Raw genomic sequence first — 15,980 nt, 5'->3', positions numbered from 1 at the left:
ATGTAGTTTCCTGTTTTGTTTTTTTTTTTTTTGCATTTTTAAAACACCAGGTGTGGGGGAGGGATGCAAACAAATAACAAAAAAGATGTTTTTATAACATTATTTTCCCTGTTTTAGAAAGAAGAAAAAAAATCATTCCAAAAGTATTTAAAAGTCCAAAGATGAAATAATTTCATTTTCTTCCCTAAAGGCTATAAAAGGCCCCTGCCTGTTGACTCCGTCCTCTTGTGTCCAGTGGAGCCATGTTACTCTTCACTGGCCCAAGTTCACTATCACAGAAAGATCGGGCCAGGCTTGTGGGCACATGGCCTAAACAAGAAAGTGGAAGCATCAGAGGATTCCAAACCTCCCCCCACAGAACTGCTGTGGGCAAGAAGGTCCTTCCCTGAGCCAGAAGGGACAAGCGCGGCAGCATTCCACACCCAGAGCACAGGATGGCAGAGCCCTAGATGTCCCACCTCTGCTTTCATTCCCTTTCCAGAAGATTTTGGGGGGTAGGGTTGGGTGGGGGAAGGTCGACATGCCTGCGAAGAAAGTGCAACATACTTAGAAATACCAGTAGAGGGAAACATCTTAGAAGAAAAACTCTACCAGCTTTTACTGCAAGTGGGAGAAGAAAGCCACTGAGGACGTCCCACTACAGGTAAACAGACTTCCTTTTCTGGAACCCCTGTAGCACACGGGGTCTGATTCACTTTCCCTTTTCAACAGACTAGACTTCCAGCCACATGGGGACTAATGACCATGAACCCACAATCCAGGGCCCAGTTCCAGCTAAAAGGTCACTCCAATGCCAACAACTGCTGGGACAGTATTTTATAATCCTCTAAGTGGGAAATGAATCCTCTTCCCCATCCTAATCCCAGAGGTGGGAGAAGTCTGCAACATCTCCGGGCTCAGACCAAATGGCAATACTTGGATTGCAACCAAATGATCACTGTAGAGTAGTTCCAAGCAGCAAGAGATCACATCCAGATTCTCATGGAGACCACTGTAGGGTGCAGAGTAACGGCATGAAAGCAATCAAACCTTGTATAAATAATGTTTCTTGCCTTTTTTTTTTTTTTAATTAAATCCAGTGTCTCAAAAACTTGTGAAAATGTGTTTAAAAAGGTCAGGGAGCCTGCCACGCTTTTTTGCTCACTAGGACTATCCTATTTGTACCTTCTGACACCAAGAGATAGTGTAATAGCCTCTTTTGCACAGGCCCTATCATTTTATCTCTGTCCTGTAACTGTACCTCTCTAGAGGAAAAACAATCGGGGAAAAAGGAAAGGCATTTCTGCTAGTGAGAAGAGAATGCAAATCAAAAGCAAACTGGAAAGCAAGAGCAAATATTAAGGGTGGGATGAGAGACTGGAGTGGACGCTGCTTAAGAAATCTGGCTGAGTATGCTTTGGTTTGGGGGACTGAAGAAGCAGCTGGGCATTTAAAGTGCAATCACATTGGTAATAAATGATCATCCCTTTCTTCTGACTCTTCCCCCAGCTGATCATCCCCCACACCACGATACGCAGCAGGCACATTTCGGGGTTTAGAACGGCACACAAAGTCACAACCATCCTGTAGAGAGAGAAGCAAAGGAAGGAAATGATAATTTGGAATAACCAACTTTAGTTTGAGGCAAAATGTACCCATGGGCTAAGAATGTGGCAAGAACTAGGTTTCTTCACGGATGATGAGAAAACCTAGATGCTCTAAGCATCAGCCTGAATTGAATTTGGGGCCAACCGGAGAAAAATTCTAATCACGTCTCATCTCGCCATCTAGGCCCCTGCAAAGCTTTCTCAGATGCCTAAATCTAAGCAACGGTGTTGTTCTCCCAGCCACGTCTTTGGCAAAGGCCAGCCACTAAGATGCTATGCTACTTACTGCTTTGTGCTAGGGCCAGCAGGTACTTTGTACTGGGTTTGCTGGGGCTTTTGTAGTTTTAGCTCCCAAAGTCCTGTGTCTCGAGAGATCCCTCAGTGTGGGTAAACCGAGATGGCTGGTGACTCAATCTTGTATGCAGGCTACAGACTCAGCCAGCAGTCCTGTTACTTACTGCTACCAGGTTGCCAAGATCTTGCCAGAAGGCGAGGTGAGGAAACTGCTCCATTCCCTTGGCTCCCACCACCAGTCGCTGGTATAGGAACCCCCCGATGACGTAGACTGCAACCAGTGATGCAAACCTGTTGAGGAATAAAGACCTCTCTGCTTAAAGACCAAGGAAGAGTAAAACTTCAATAATAAAGATGATCTTTGTATTCACTAGCTGTTTCCTAGGCTGTATTCTGTAAAAATGGGGAAAAAAGGGGGGGAGAGGGAGGGTTAGCTGCTTTAAAAAGCCAATTAACATTGTCTAAAAGCAAAAGGCTCAGAAAAAACAAGACCCTCGTGTATGACTCTCACCTAAAGCCAAGAATAGTTACAGATCTACAGTTCCATTTCTCCCAAAGTTCTAATAGTCTAATGGGATAGATTTAAGAAGAGTCCGGTCCTCCTGTAGGGGGATAAAAAGCACCTCCAAATGCAAATACTTATTAGGTGTGAAACATTACATCTCGTTTTGAAAAAAACTTGCATAGTCAAGAGTTTAAAGAGGATTTTCATGCGAAGCTCCCCGCCCCCCCCCCCCCCCCCCCCCCCCCCGCCCCAACACAATTTGTATCTAAATAGCACCAAGGAATCGAGTTGAGAGGAGAAAAAAAAGGACTATTTGGACTGATAGAGGAAAAAGCACTCACGTGACTAGTAAGATAGAACCCACACTGAGGCGGGAGATCTCCGGGGCACAGGCCAGGCTGCTGTCCATCTCGAAGAGGTAGAAACAATCTTGGACTTTGCCTCGCTCCTCAGACACAGGGTTAAAATTGTCCTGATGACGAAAGGCCAGAACGCAACAGTTATGTGGTGAACGGTTTCCTTTGGGCTCTTATTAAAAAAAGAAAAAAACCCACAAGCCAAAAAAAACAGTTGCTTTCTCTTGGTTCAATAACCTATTTTCCACATATAATGGAAGACAAGGTGTCTGTGATGCAGGGCGACACCAGACTTCTGATCCATCCCAGTGTTATCTCGTCCCCTCTGGAGACTCTCCCACCTTGGGTCAGTCCTTGCATGTGCTCTCTAGGCCCGTGTGCCCCAGGACGCCTCACCGCTAGGGTGTGTCGATTGCAGGAGATCATCACCACTGCACGACGCTGCTCCATGCCACAGTGTCTGTCGTATTCATCACCCCCTTTATATGTCAGCATGATCCAATTACCTGAGAGAGACAAGGAAAATGGAGCTTTGGGGTGGGGGGAAAGCAGAGGCAGGCCTAGGTACTATGGTAGAAAGGAATTGAGAAGTTCAATGAAACTGGTTTTAATTCAAATAATCCTTATCAGTATGGGTTCTGTATACCAAATACCAAGCTAAAACTGGCTTCTTTGTAACAGCTTTGTGTTCCCTTAAGACAACTGAGATCCAGATATTCATATGATAATCTTAATTTTCCACAATAAAAGGCAGGCAATTGATAGTGAAAAAACAATTATGACCCACACTGTGACAATGATTCACATTTTCGGAACACCTGCTAACATCGAAAGAAGAGGTTCCATAAAATTACTAGCTGGCAGAGGAATGCCTACGATTTAAAATTAGCCACAGATAAATTCAAAGTGGATGACTGAAAAAAATTTTAATGTTTATTTATTTTTGAGAGAGAGAGAGAGAGAGAGAGAGAGAGAGAGAGCAGGGGAAGGGCATAGAGAGAGGGAGACACAGACTCTGAAGCAGGCTCCAGGGTCTGAGCTGTCAGCACAGAGCCCGATGTGGGGGTCGCAATTCCTAAATGGCGAGACCATGACCTGAGCAGAAGTTGGACACTTAACTGACTGAGTCACCCAGGCACCCCTCAAAGTGGATGATTTTTAAGACTGGGAGCCATTTATTCTTTATTTTTTATTTTTTTTTCAATGTTTACTCATTTTTGAGAGAGCGTGCACGCCCACAAGCAGGGGAGGGACAGAGAGACAGGGAGACACAGACACTAAAGCAGGCTCCAGGCTCTGAGTTACCAACCCAGAGCCCGTGAGATCATGACCTGAGCTGAAGTCGGATGATTAACCTGCTGAGCCACCCAGGTCCCCCCGTTTTTATTTTTTAAAGCTTATTTATTTATTTTGAGAGAGAAAGAGAGTGCAAGGCACGGAGGGGCAGACAGAGAGAATCCCAAGCAGGGTCGGCACTGTCAGAGCAGACCCCTATACCGGGCTCGAATTCATGAACTGTGAGATCATGTCCTGACCCGAAATCAAGAGTCGGACACTGAACTGACGAAGCCACCTGGACACGCTGCCATTTCTTCTTTAATGTTTACCACATTCAAATTGCTTTTGCAAAATATCCTTTGGTTTACCGGGTGAACAAGGCAAAAGATTCCGCTTCCAATTTTACATACAAAAAACACAGTAAGATGAAATGATTCTTCCAAGTCACAGGACAAGTAAACATAAGCTGGGTCAAAAACCCAGTCTTCCAACCCCGAGCCCTAAACTCTCGATGTCGTTTTATTATATTACTGATAGGAGCAAATGCCTGCACTGGAAAATACAGTCATCCACTTAAAGGAGGGAATCAGACTACAGGTGCTCAAAGAGTCCTTTCGGCAATAATGATTTTAGGACTTATGAGAAACATAACCACCACACCACAAGTTGGTGGGGAAGTTTTTGTAGACTGGTTTGCAAAAAAGCTTAACTTAATCTCTTAAAATTTAACTGGCAGAGATGGACTATTTCAATGCGAAATGGTCACGGTTGGTATTTTCATGACTAGCATGAAAAATGCATTAAGCTACAGAATCCCAGCTAGATTCTTCTTTCTGCCGAAGCTTTTCGTTAACTTTAAAACAAGCACACAGAGGTCCTGAGCCATGGCTCCAGAGGAGCTGGGGAACTAGGTATCCTGTGGTTTACAGTCTCAGGTGAGCTGAAGCCCACATGCCGTAGGATGCTCCAAAGACACTGAGAAAGGCTGACGTATACAGGACTGTCAGAGGGATTGACTTGGGATCAATCAATCAACAGGGAGACTCTTACTTCCATTGAAGATGTGGGTCTCGTTGAGTCTCCCTACCACTGTCTCCTTGCCGTTACTTTTGTTGATCTGCACCAGGCCTGCCCCAGAGGTACGGTTGCCAGCTTCTCGGCACACCCTGAACATGTAGATATATGTATCTGGGCCCTGGCCCACAGTGCTCTCAAAGCTGCAAGGAGAAGCGTGGAGAAAGAAGGAAGAGGAGAGTTACTGGCTATCAGCCTTAGGACAAGCGGCCTCTCTTCCTTTAACACCCGTCCCCCGAAAGTGTGATCCATTTATTTATTTGATGTCACAACTAAACATAATAGTGAATAACATTCGTCGCATCATGCGATATCCATGAATCATGAGATATCCACGTAAGAGTGAATCATATTTACTGAATCATGAGACAATCCTAATTGTTGATGATGACTGATTAAGACACAACACTCAAGACACCTAGATATTCTAGAACACCTGTTCTAGATTATGCTGAAGTGTTAGTTGCTATTTCCCTGCGAATAAGGATCTGTGTTCACAGGAAGTATCCCTTGTCCCTTGAAGATCATTTCCAGATTTATATACCTGAAGATTCCTAACAGTTAAGATGATGTGTGTAGGCCTCAATGTTCATCTGATTCTTCTAAAGTCCCACTAAATGGAGGTATCAAATAATGCTTTTTAATTCCTACAAGTTGGTCTCTTGGATCCAGTCTCGGAAATAGCTACCCTTCTGCATGAGAGAACTCCACATTGCTAGTAAAAACTGGGCTGAGAATTTGCTCTATATCATAAAAAAAAAAAAAAAAAAAAAAAAAAAAAAAAAAAAAGGCAAGCTATCATGGCCAAATAAGACCAATACTACTGAAGTTCAAGTTAGAACCGTCTCCCAGAGGAGGTTCTTATACACGTATTCCCTCCGTACAGAGTAGTAATATGAGAATAACGTCAGTAAGTGGAGGAAAAGACCCTTTACCTTTTGTTATACAGTGGTTGCAGCCTCTTCAGTAGAGCCAACTCTGTCTCTGACTCTCTACCCTTGTCTCCCACCAGGTCACAGGTTTTTTCTTCTGTCTGCCAGGATTCTCTTACTGCCACAGCCAGGAGCAGTGGCAGGAGCAGTCCAGTCCTCCAGCAGCTGCAGAAGGGGAACATCCTTTTGGGAGACGTTGTGTGTGTGTTGAGGAAGCGGGGAGGATCAGGAAAGAAGGGAGAGAGAGATAAAACACAGCAACGTGCAATAAGCGAATGTGTTTTTGTTTTTACCGTTTTATCTCCTGTCCGTCACTTATTTTACGCTAGTCAGTCTTCCTCCTTACCAGGAAGTTGGGGTTCATTTTCTCGTGTCTGCTTCAAGCTTTTGGCTTTCACCCATTATTTTTTCCTGTCCTTTAATGTTCAGAATTGGATTCTTAATCTCTAGGTTTTTTTTCTTTTTAAAACTTATTTTGCAAGTCTTTTCCTAGCAGACTCTCTTGCCTGACACCGTTGCTCACCTCCTGTCCTGCCTGGGTGCCTTCAGGAAAGGGGCACACTGTGTGCTCAGCAAAGAGGACGGCACTGGCCTTGGTGAAGAGTCAGTGTCTACGGATGGTTGCTGATGATTTCGGCATAGGTGTGCCCTACAACAGGAATGTCTCAATTTCCGAGGCGATTTACCAACTCCTCAGCTCTACGGAGAAAAGCGTATTTTCCATCCTAGAAACTGTCAGAAGGACCAACCAATGGCCTAGGAAATACCTAGCTGACACCAAGGAATGGTAGTGGGATTCTTCAGAATGTCCAAGATTCTCTGGCACATGCAACAAATAGTACATCTTAATATCTTTGTGCCAAGAGCACCTGTAATAGGAAACTCATACAGACATGTAGCTTTCTGTGTCATTCACAGTTGAGTCCTTCACAACAAACTCTGGGGGTGCGAAGAGTTGGAAAGGAAAGAACAAAAAGGAATTACTTAATTATGACAACTTGGGTGGAGACATCCTTGCTTCTTTACGCTTTTGTGAAAAGTTACATTGCGGTATCTCATATTTAAAGTTTAATACTTTAATACAGTTCATAAAAGCTGCTTCAGGGGCATCTGGGTGGCTCAGCTGGGCTCAACTCTTGCTATCGGCTCAGGTCATGATCTTGTGGTCATGAGATGGAACCCCCACGTCGGGCTCTGCATTGAATATGGAGCCCGCTTGGGATTTTTGCTCTCTCAAAATAAACAAAAATTAAAAAAAAACAAAAAGAAAAACAAATAACAAACCTGCTTCAACCTGTGACCCACCCTAAGAGAACACTCAAATTTTCACTTAACACTTGATAAAGTTCACTTGAAAGTTATTGAGAAAGATGTAAAACAAAGAAAGAGACTCGAACACTTTGGGCCCTAACTTCTCCTATCAGTAGTCAGGAGCATCCACCAGTCTTCGTTCATATTTGCCCTAAGAATGATGAATGGAGATAAACACAGCCACAGCACCTAAACCTTGACATTTATCTACTTTGATGTCTCAGGTCTGAAAAAATATTTGGTCACTCAAACTATAGGAAGAAGAAAATTCATGAGGTCAGAGACAGAGTGGTTTGAAGAAGTCTTCCAAAACCCACCTCAGGCTCTACATGTCACAAATCCCAAGAGTTTCTAAATGTCCAGGACAGTTGTCTTTGTATCCTCCAAATTGCTGGCAATTCTTGGGAATCACTAAGTCACTTTCCAATTCACCTGTTCCTTGTACTGTTCTAGGAATGGAAACACATGGGTCTGTTTCCCAGACGCCTTTTCTCTAATTCATCCCCACACCCAAGGACATTCTGATTTACCCTTGCAGAAGACTTCACTCTGGTATCCATTCTTAGCTGATGATCATTCAGGCCACTGCTACTTGTTAATTTCATAACTCTCACTGTTATGGTACAAAGATTGAATTCTTCCAAACTTTCCTCACGTATAACAGCATGCTTCCATACCACAAGTCTAAACTTTGGTTAATACGCTAGGCAGGATTTAATGGGTACTAAGAAGTTTAAAAACAGGAAAATGGAAGCTCTGAGCCCTGAATTTTCTCTGCTCCCCTAAACCAACTTACATCTGGCCTTGTGTTCTCCACATTCCACTAGGGCAACAACAAATGCTGGGGAAGTTGTCTTGTCTCTCTGACTCTGTACTATTTCCAACATCAATTCACTGTAGTAATATTAATAAAATGTTTCCATAGAATAATTATCACCAGCCATAAAGTCTGAGGCCCCATACACATTTAAAGCACCAATAGGAAACTTAATAGAGTGCCTGCCTTCTACTGTTAAAGGCACTTATCATGCATTAACTAATTAGTCCTTACAAAAACTCTACGCAGTGAATACTATTGTTGTCTTTATTTTACAGATGAAAAAGCTGAGGCACAGTTAGTGGATGGACCAGAAAAGTCTAACTCCAGAGCTCACGGTCTACACTGGACCACACGTTCATGTTACCTCCTTTCACATTAGTTTTCTGGGGATCTGAGTCGGCAGCCAAAGCTCTGCTTTCTTTCTGACAAAGCAGGGGGAAGTGACTCCTCACACAGTTCAGAGGTTGGAATAAAGAACTCAAACCTCAGACTCCTGCCTTCCCTAAATTCATTGCTCAGCACACTATGTGACCAGCTGAGTTCTTAAAAAAAAAAACTATTAATAAGAGACTCTTTTCATGGGACTGATTGAACATGCCATTTTCCGTATATGGTCTCAGGATCTAACTTAAAATTTCAACATTCTGGACTTTTGAGATTTTTTTTTTTCCCCCAGGACCAGTTTTCTGGAGGGATGCTCACACAGAAGGCTGTGTCCTTTGGCCTAAGAATCAGTTCCTTATTTGTTAACAGTTAATGATTTCTTTTCCCAAATTAGAACAAAGAATAGGATGAAGGGTTAAACACCCTGAGGTCTGCAATAGTTGAGTTGAACTCTCTTTCATTTGCTTATTGGTTTAAGAAGTTAGGAGGTCAAACTTACATTATTCTCTTTTCTGTGTAAGGTTTATCTGTATGTTTGAACTGCTTCTTTTGATTCAGTGGCAAATGCTCTAAGTGTTTTTAATCTAGATCATATTTTGGCAATCTTCACAACCCAGAAGAGCAGGTATGATTTCTCTCATTTTACAGATGAGGAAACTGATGCTTACAGAGGTTAAATGATTTGCCCTAGGCTGTCCAAGTATTAAACATGTATGAAATTAGTGGGACAACCTGGAGGATTCATGGCACAAAGCTACTTGCTGGCAATTTTCTGGAAAGTACAGAGGGGCCAAAGTTTGTTAGGAAGAGTATAAAATCCAAGGGCTGCGTAGTTCCCTTTGAATGTGCTACAATTAGATTCTTGAGGCGCCATAGTTTGTCTAGAGACTTTGGAAATAAAGAGTAGGACTTTTAAGATTTTGAAAAATCCCCTTCAATTGTCCTGTTCTGGGACAGATCTATTTCGGTAATGCAAAAAAAAAAAAAAAAAAAAAAAAAATCTCTTTAATGGGATGTTCCAATGACGGAGGCAGGAATTGGGAAGCAGTTCACATCGCTGGGGCTCTGTCCCACTCTTTCCCACCCCTCAAGACTAGCCACGAGCATTTTCCACTTTTCAGTGGAATTTCTACTTTCTGCTCTCTGGCTCACTCCCGAGGTAGCAGCCCTTATCGCCTGTCTCCAGCAGCCTACACCGTTGGAAGAGCGAACCTAATTAGCTAAAAGGCCCAACGCTGCAAAGCCTTAGAGAAGTAGCTCTGTGTCCCAAGAGCGGAAGCTCCCTACAAAGCGAAACACTAGATAAGCCCTCCATGAGCTTCTCCGTATCACACACGGATCCCCTTCAAACTTCTTCCAGGGTTCTAGAAATTCTCGTTCCGTCTTCGTCTCCTGACTTTCCAATCGCTTAGGGCCGTATCCTCTCCAAATGATGCCACTTTGACTTCCTTCTCGATGCAGGCCAAAAATTCCTTCCACAGGTAGCCAGTAATCCCTCAAACGACTCCATACCTAGGGTCCTTCCTTTCTCTGCTTTCCAATACCCGTCAATTCCCTCTCGGGTCTGGGTAGGTCTTTTCTCCCTCGCTCCCTTCGGGACTCGTAACTCCCTGCCCTCACGCCTGCGCCTGCGCCTGCGCCTCCACGCTGCCCTAGGGCTCCTTAGCTGCATTTTGGGCTAGAACCTTGGCCAAAGCTGACTTCGGGATCCCAGCCCCTGTCACGGACGCCGAGGTGTGAGCGCTCTCCAGCTCCTCTCCTCCTCCACGCCCCTCATACTCACGTGTCACGGGCAAAGGGAGTAGCCAAGGCGCAGAATCCCCGGCTGAATACCTGCCTGGGGCTGGGAGACAGGGCCAGCGAGGGGCCAGCCGCAGACCCCCGACCCACAACTCGTGTCAAAGGCCAGCCTTCCCCAAGACGCCTCGCTGTGCACCACTCCGGGAACCGGAAACAGGAAGCACCAGGCGTCCTCTGGGCAACTGCTCCTCCCACTAGACCCCGCGGCATGTGACCACAGAACCATTTCGCCCCTTTCCCCTTCCCGGTCTCCCGGCGGATCCCAGACTCTGATTGGCCAGGATCCGGGCATTTAGCTCCGCCCTTGTCTTATCAACTCCAATCCCCATAGAGATTTTCAAGTTGGGTTCCACCTTTTCGGGTCGCCTTTCTACCAATGGGGCCCCAGAATCCCGCCTCCCGGCCTCTCGGCTCGCGGAGTCACGCGCGGTCACGCGGGGTCACGCGCGGTCACGCGCCAGGCCCGCTCCCCGGTAGGTCCCCAAGAGGACCGTACGTAAGAGCGGGCGGCGGAAGCGGAAATATGGGGAGGGGGCTGTCGGCCAGGCCTCAGTGGGAGCTGTAGTTCTCACCGCAGGTTTCTTCCTCTTCGCGCTTCCCCAGCTCGCTTGCCGCCTGCGGGAGGCGCTGTTTCGCCGTCTGCCGGCCCCGAGTCGCGTTGTCTCCAAGCCCGGCGCCTAGAAGACAGTGGACAGCGACTGGGTCGTGGTAGTCCTGGCATTCTTTACGACACCTTTGTTCTTTATTTCCTTTCTACAGCTTAGTACCTTGGGGTCTGTTGTTACCGATACTGTTTTTGTTAACAGTGTCATCCCGGTGTCGTGGCGTTTTGCGTGGAACACCGCAACCAGTTCAGTTCGCCAAGAGATCTCTTGGCATTTTGCGGTCTCGTGGCCCTTTGCGTGATGAGCATTCTGTAACCAGTTCTGTTCTCCAACCTGTCCCGCGTTTCTGGTGTCCTGGGGAAAGAGCAGGTCAATGTTAGTCTTTGTGCCTTTGCCAAGATCCTCTGTGGTTTCCCTCGTGTCTGTCTTATTCGTCGCTGGGGAGGTCCTGCGCGTTCCTAGAACGTGGTTCAAATGCTGTTTGCTCCGGTGGTGTCCCGGCTCGACTCTCTTCGGAATAAGTAACTCCTTCTAAATGCACACTTGTTGCCCATCCCCGGTTTTAGCGCGTTTTCATGCCGCTGTGACTCCTACGTGGCTTTTGTATGTGTCCCTCCCCCTCCCATCTTTGCGGATAGAGACTGGATTTTGATTCGTCATTCTCCTCGCCAGAGTTAGCACAATGTTTTGAATCCAATAGTAATAGAAGCTAATACGTGTATAGTTCTGCAGTGCCGGCACTGTTGTCCGTGCTTGAAGTGGATACTGATTCGCTTAGTCTTCACAAGTAACCTTGAATTTTAAAGCTCCTAGAGGCTAAGTAACCTACTCTGGGTCCCGCAGCTATTTAAGTTACGGTGTCAGTATTTAGTTCCCATAATTTAGGCATTAATTAGATATGCATATAGTCTTCAGAGTCCACACTCTCAAGCAGTACATTGAGTGTGTAGGATTCTGTTTGTTTATTAATTGGTGCATTCAGTTCAGGCAAGGTGGGTTGGGTTCAGGTGTGTTCTCAAAAAAAATAAAATTAAAAAAAAATTTTTTTAACGTTTATTTATTTTTGAGACAGAGCGAGACAGAGCATGAACAGGGGAGGGTCAGAGAGAGGGAGACACAGAATCTGAAACAGGCTCCAGGCTCTGAGCTGTCAGCACAGAGCCCGACGCGGGGCTCGAACTCACGGACTGCGAGATCATGACCTGAGCGGAAGTCGGCCGCTTAACCGACTGAGCCACCCAGGTGCCCCCCAAATTTTTTAACAATAAAAGTAATTTGTAATCAGAAAATACAGAGAACATGTTCTCCATTTCCTTTTTAAAAAAGATTTAATATCCTCAAATGTTTCTCCATATCACTAACTTTATAAATAAACGTTTTAATGGTTGTGTAATACTTAGGTGTATGGATTGCTGCTTGAGCAAGTCCATTAGAATTAGGTATTTATTTCTATTGAATTGCTTTTATCAGTTCATTCAACAAATATTTACTGAGCAATATACTGTTACAGATTTGGGGGGTGCGGGGTGGGGGAGACAAAAATCCCTTTTACAATAAGCTTTCATTCTGGAACTGATGTTCATTTGTTGGTGAATTCAGAAATCTTGCCTCTTGGTCATTGCCTAGGGCCGCATTGGACTGGAGGGAGGGAAGGGTGCATGTTGGAAGTCACAAAAGGTCCAGCAATGCAGCTGAGTAGGGTGAATAACTTGTCTTCTGTAGGAGTGAGAAGGAGGGAGAGACTTCCCTTTCCCTCCACTCACAACTAACCTGGGTTACTTCCCTGCTTCTCATGCTTCAGTGCCCATTGTGGAAACTATCTGTGCCAGGGACAAAAACTGAAATTAGCAGTTCTTTTTTGCCTTTCTGCTCTGCCTGTCTGTAGCCGCATCATTAACAAGGACACCCCCCGGCACGTAATACCCACACCCACACCCCCCTCCCACATACAAGGTAAATTGCTCAGTTTGTTTAGAAAGCAGTCCTTTAGCAGTTTTGTGCTAAAATCAAATGCGCAAAAATACCTCCTGTGTAGTATAAGCAGAAGAAGGAAAGGTACTTGAAAGATCTAGTACCCCTCATCCACGGGGGATATATTCCAAGACCCCTAGAAACTGCAAATAGTACTGAAGCCTGTGTTTTTTCTTATACATACATACCTATGATAAAGTTTTTTTTTTTTTTAATTTTTTTTTTTTCAACGTTTTTTATTTATTTTTGGGACAGAGAGAGACAGAGCATGAACGGGGGAGGGGCAGAGAGAGAGGGAAACACAGAATCGGAAACAGGCTCCAGGCTCCGAGCCATCAGCCCAGAGCCTGACGCGGGGCTCGAACTCACGGACCGCGAGATCGTGACCTGGCTGAAGTCGGACGCTTAACCGACTGCGCCACCCAGGCGCCCCCCTATGATAAAGTTTTTATAAGCGAGGCACAGTGAAAGAGCGGACCTACGCCGACTCCATCTTGTTCTGTGTCCTCCACTTTGAGTGACTATGTCCCCGACATGCCCCCTTTCCGGGAAAATTGCAGAACCACGCCTCCTCCCCTTGAGTAACCTACCGCTCACACCGTTCAAACTTCCGAATCAAAACACGCCCTGCGACCTGCGTAACAGGACTCCGACCCTTCCCCAGCCAATCGGCTGAGGCCGCAGCCATTACCTCACCAACTGCCCCTAGACCCCTATAAAACCTTTGTGCTTTTGAAACTCGCTCTCTCTCTCTGGTATCTCACCGCTGTGTTGGTGCAGGTAGGAGATTGAGCTTGAGCTAGCTCGAATAAAGGCTCTTTGCTTTTGCATCAGACTCGGCTCCCTGGTGGTCTTTGGGGATCATGAATTCTGGGCATAACAACAGTACGACACTAACAACAATAACTAATAATAAATTAGAGCAGTTATAACAACATATGAATGTGGTCCCTGTCAAAATATCTTACCTGACTGTACTCACCCTTCCTCTTGTGATGGTGTGAGATAACATGCCTACATGATGAGACGGAGTGAGGTCAATGACATATATATTGTGATTTGATGATAGATTACTACTGACCTTTTGCTGATAAGTCAAAAGAGGATCATTTGCTTCCAGGATGTGGTTGACCTTGAGTAACTGAAGCCATAGAAAGCGAAACCATGGGTTAGGGGAGACCACTGTATTCTGAATTCTTCCTTCAATTTGTTGCTTTGAGAATTCTCCCGGGTGTGATTTTTGTTAAATCTGAGCTGGAAGCTTGGTTGGGAATGGCTTTTTAAAATCTCTCAACAGCTTCCTTCAGTTATGAGTTTTGCGTTACACGTGTTGCTCTGGTTTCACTATCAAATAAATCCTACCTGCTCACAATTTTCTGATCTACTCAGGGATTTTTTTTTTTTAAGTTTATTTATTTATTTTGAGAGATAGAGAGCCGGGAAAGGGCACAGAGAGAGGGCTCCCAACCCTCTCCCAACCATGAGGTTTGAACTCCACGCTGTCAGCGCAGAGCCTAACACGGGGCTCAAACCCACGAACTGTGAGATCATGACCTGAGTTGAAACCAAGAGTTGGACGCTTAACTGACTGAGCTACCCAAGTGCACTTGCTCAGGGATCTTTGAAATTCGTTTGGTAGTTTCTCAGTCCTGATATGCATGTATTCGACTTGCCATCTTGAACTAGATTTCAGTTTTGAATTTTTATTGATGACTTCTTTTTAAAATATTTAACATATTTCAAGGACTCAGTGTATTTTTTTGGTTTTGGTAATTTGCATTCTTTTTTTTTTTTAAAGTGTTTATTTATTTTTGGGAGAGAGAGGGGCAGAGAGGGAGAGAATCGCAAGCAGGCTCTGCTGCACTGTCAGTACAGAGCCCTATTCGGGGCTCAAACCCATAAACTTGAACCGGGGGATTATGACCTGAGCCGAAGTCAAGAGTCAGAAGCTTAACCAACTAAGCCAGCCAGGTGCCCCTTGTTTTAGAACTCTTGTATTCCCTTTACCCGGATTTGCCAGTCCTTTACAAGTTGCCCCGTTTGCTTTATTAGTCTCCTCCCACCCCTCACTAGTTTATTTTGAACAATTTGAAAGTTCCCTATTACCATTACGCACATCAGTGTGTATTTCCTCAGAATAAAGACATTCTTTTACCTTATCACTGTGTAATTGTCAAAATTAGACACTGTACCATTGATACAATATTATTACCTAATCCATGGTCCATATTCACATTTCATCCATTGTCCCAGGAAATATGCTTTATAATTATTTCCCATTCCCCAACCACAGAAGCCAAGCAGGGGTCACACGGTGAGGTTAGTTGTCATTTTTACCTTATTTGCCCGTGAAATTTTGAAACGTACATGTTACTTAAATTGTAGAGTGTCTCTTATTTTGGGTATGTCTGATGTTTCCTGATGATTATATTTAGGAATGAATTTTTTCAGTAGGGCTAAGAGACAAGTGATGTGTTCTTGTATCAGTTGGGATCCAATTGGAAGACAGATACCACACCAGTGATTTTAAGGAAACAATTAATGTAGACTGGTTTTCTAGTAAATCATTACTAAGAGGAGGCAAACAAGGACTCGAAGTTATAGAAATTACACAGAAGTAGCAACTACAGGATGCAGCTACTACTTCTGGGCTGAAGAAGAGTTAAGGAAGTACCTTAGAAACTTAAAGGAAGTGCTCCCTTCCCCAACCACAAGGTAGAGATTCAGACCTCTGAAGAGAGGGTGTGGTTCCTGCCGCAGAATGTGCAGCCCACTGATAAGGTAACAGATAAATTGCTGGAGGGCGTGGGTTGATTTTGAGCTGGTAGTGGGAGCCTCTTTATGGTGGCTCCTTTGTCATTTTGACAGGTCCCATCATTGTTTGAGCCAATTCTTTGCTTTTGGGTACACAGATATTCCATGTTTATCTTGTGTTTTAATTACCTTAGAATCAATCGTTTCTTCAAGGCAGACTTGTTCCATTTAGTGGAGAATGGTATTGAGAAAGCAAGATGTGTTTCTTGCTACTTATGGTGACTGCTTTAATGCCCCTTAGCAGACACAG

General features: G+C 44.7%; 2 protein-coding genes across 7 annotated transcripts in view; one reads left to right on the top strand and one right to left on the bottom strand.

Annotated features, from left to right (window-relative positions):
* Positions 1-86: 86 nt before the first annotated feature.
* Positions 87-10,515, bottom strand: M6PR (mannose-6-phosphate receptor, cation dependent). 6 transcript variants are annotated; one of them, XM_019464561.2, is made up of 8 exons: positions 10,324-10,515; positions 6,549-6,674; positions 6,029-6,208; positions 5,070-5,236; positions 3,138-3,247; positions 2,727-2,857; positions 2,045-2,171; positions 87-1,563 (listed from the first exon to the last, which is right to left on the bottom strand). In XM_019464561.2, exons 3-8 carry the CDS (start codon positions 6,205-6,207, stop codon positions 1,441-1,443), a joined length of 837 nt encoding a protein of 278 aa, XP_019320106.1. In that variant the 5' UTR covers position 6,208; positions 6,549-6,674; positions 10,324-10,515; the 3' UTR covers positions 87-1,440. The 6 variants fall into 6 exon arrangements, with proteins under 6 accessions (XP_019320106.1, XP_019320107.1, XP_019320108.1 ...); XM_019464562.2 differs by lacking the exon at positions 6,549-6,674 and having other exon boundaries at positions 10,324-10,514; XM_019464563.2 differs by lacking the exon at positions 6,549-6,674 and having other exon boundaries at positions 10,378-10,512.
* A 330-nt stretch (positions 10,516-10,845) lies between these two features.
* KLRG1 (killer cell lectin like receptor G1) overlaps positions 10,846-15,980 on the top strand; it is a 59,705-nt gene continuing 54,570 nt past the window's right edge. Inside the window, exon 1 of the mRNA XM_053895561.1 lies at positions 10,846-11,314. The gene's annotated coding sequence lies outside the window, so the exon portion shown is untranslated. The remainder of the gene's footprint in view (positions 11,315-15,980) is intronic.

Source organism: Panthera pardus, unplaced genomic scaffold, assembly GCF_024362965.1.
Source record: "Panthera pardus isolate Hobbes unplaced genomic scaffold, ASM2436296v1 HiC_scaffold_6, whole genome shotgun sequence".
Taxonomy (NCBI): Eukaryota; Metazoa; Chordata; class Mammalia; order Carnivora; family Felidae; genus Panthera; species Panthera pardus.
This window is presented reverse-complemented; position numbering and strand designations above follow the sequence as displayed.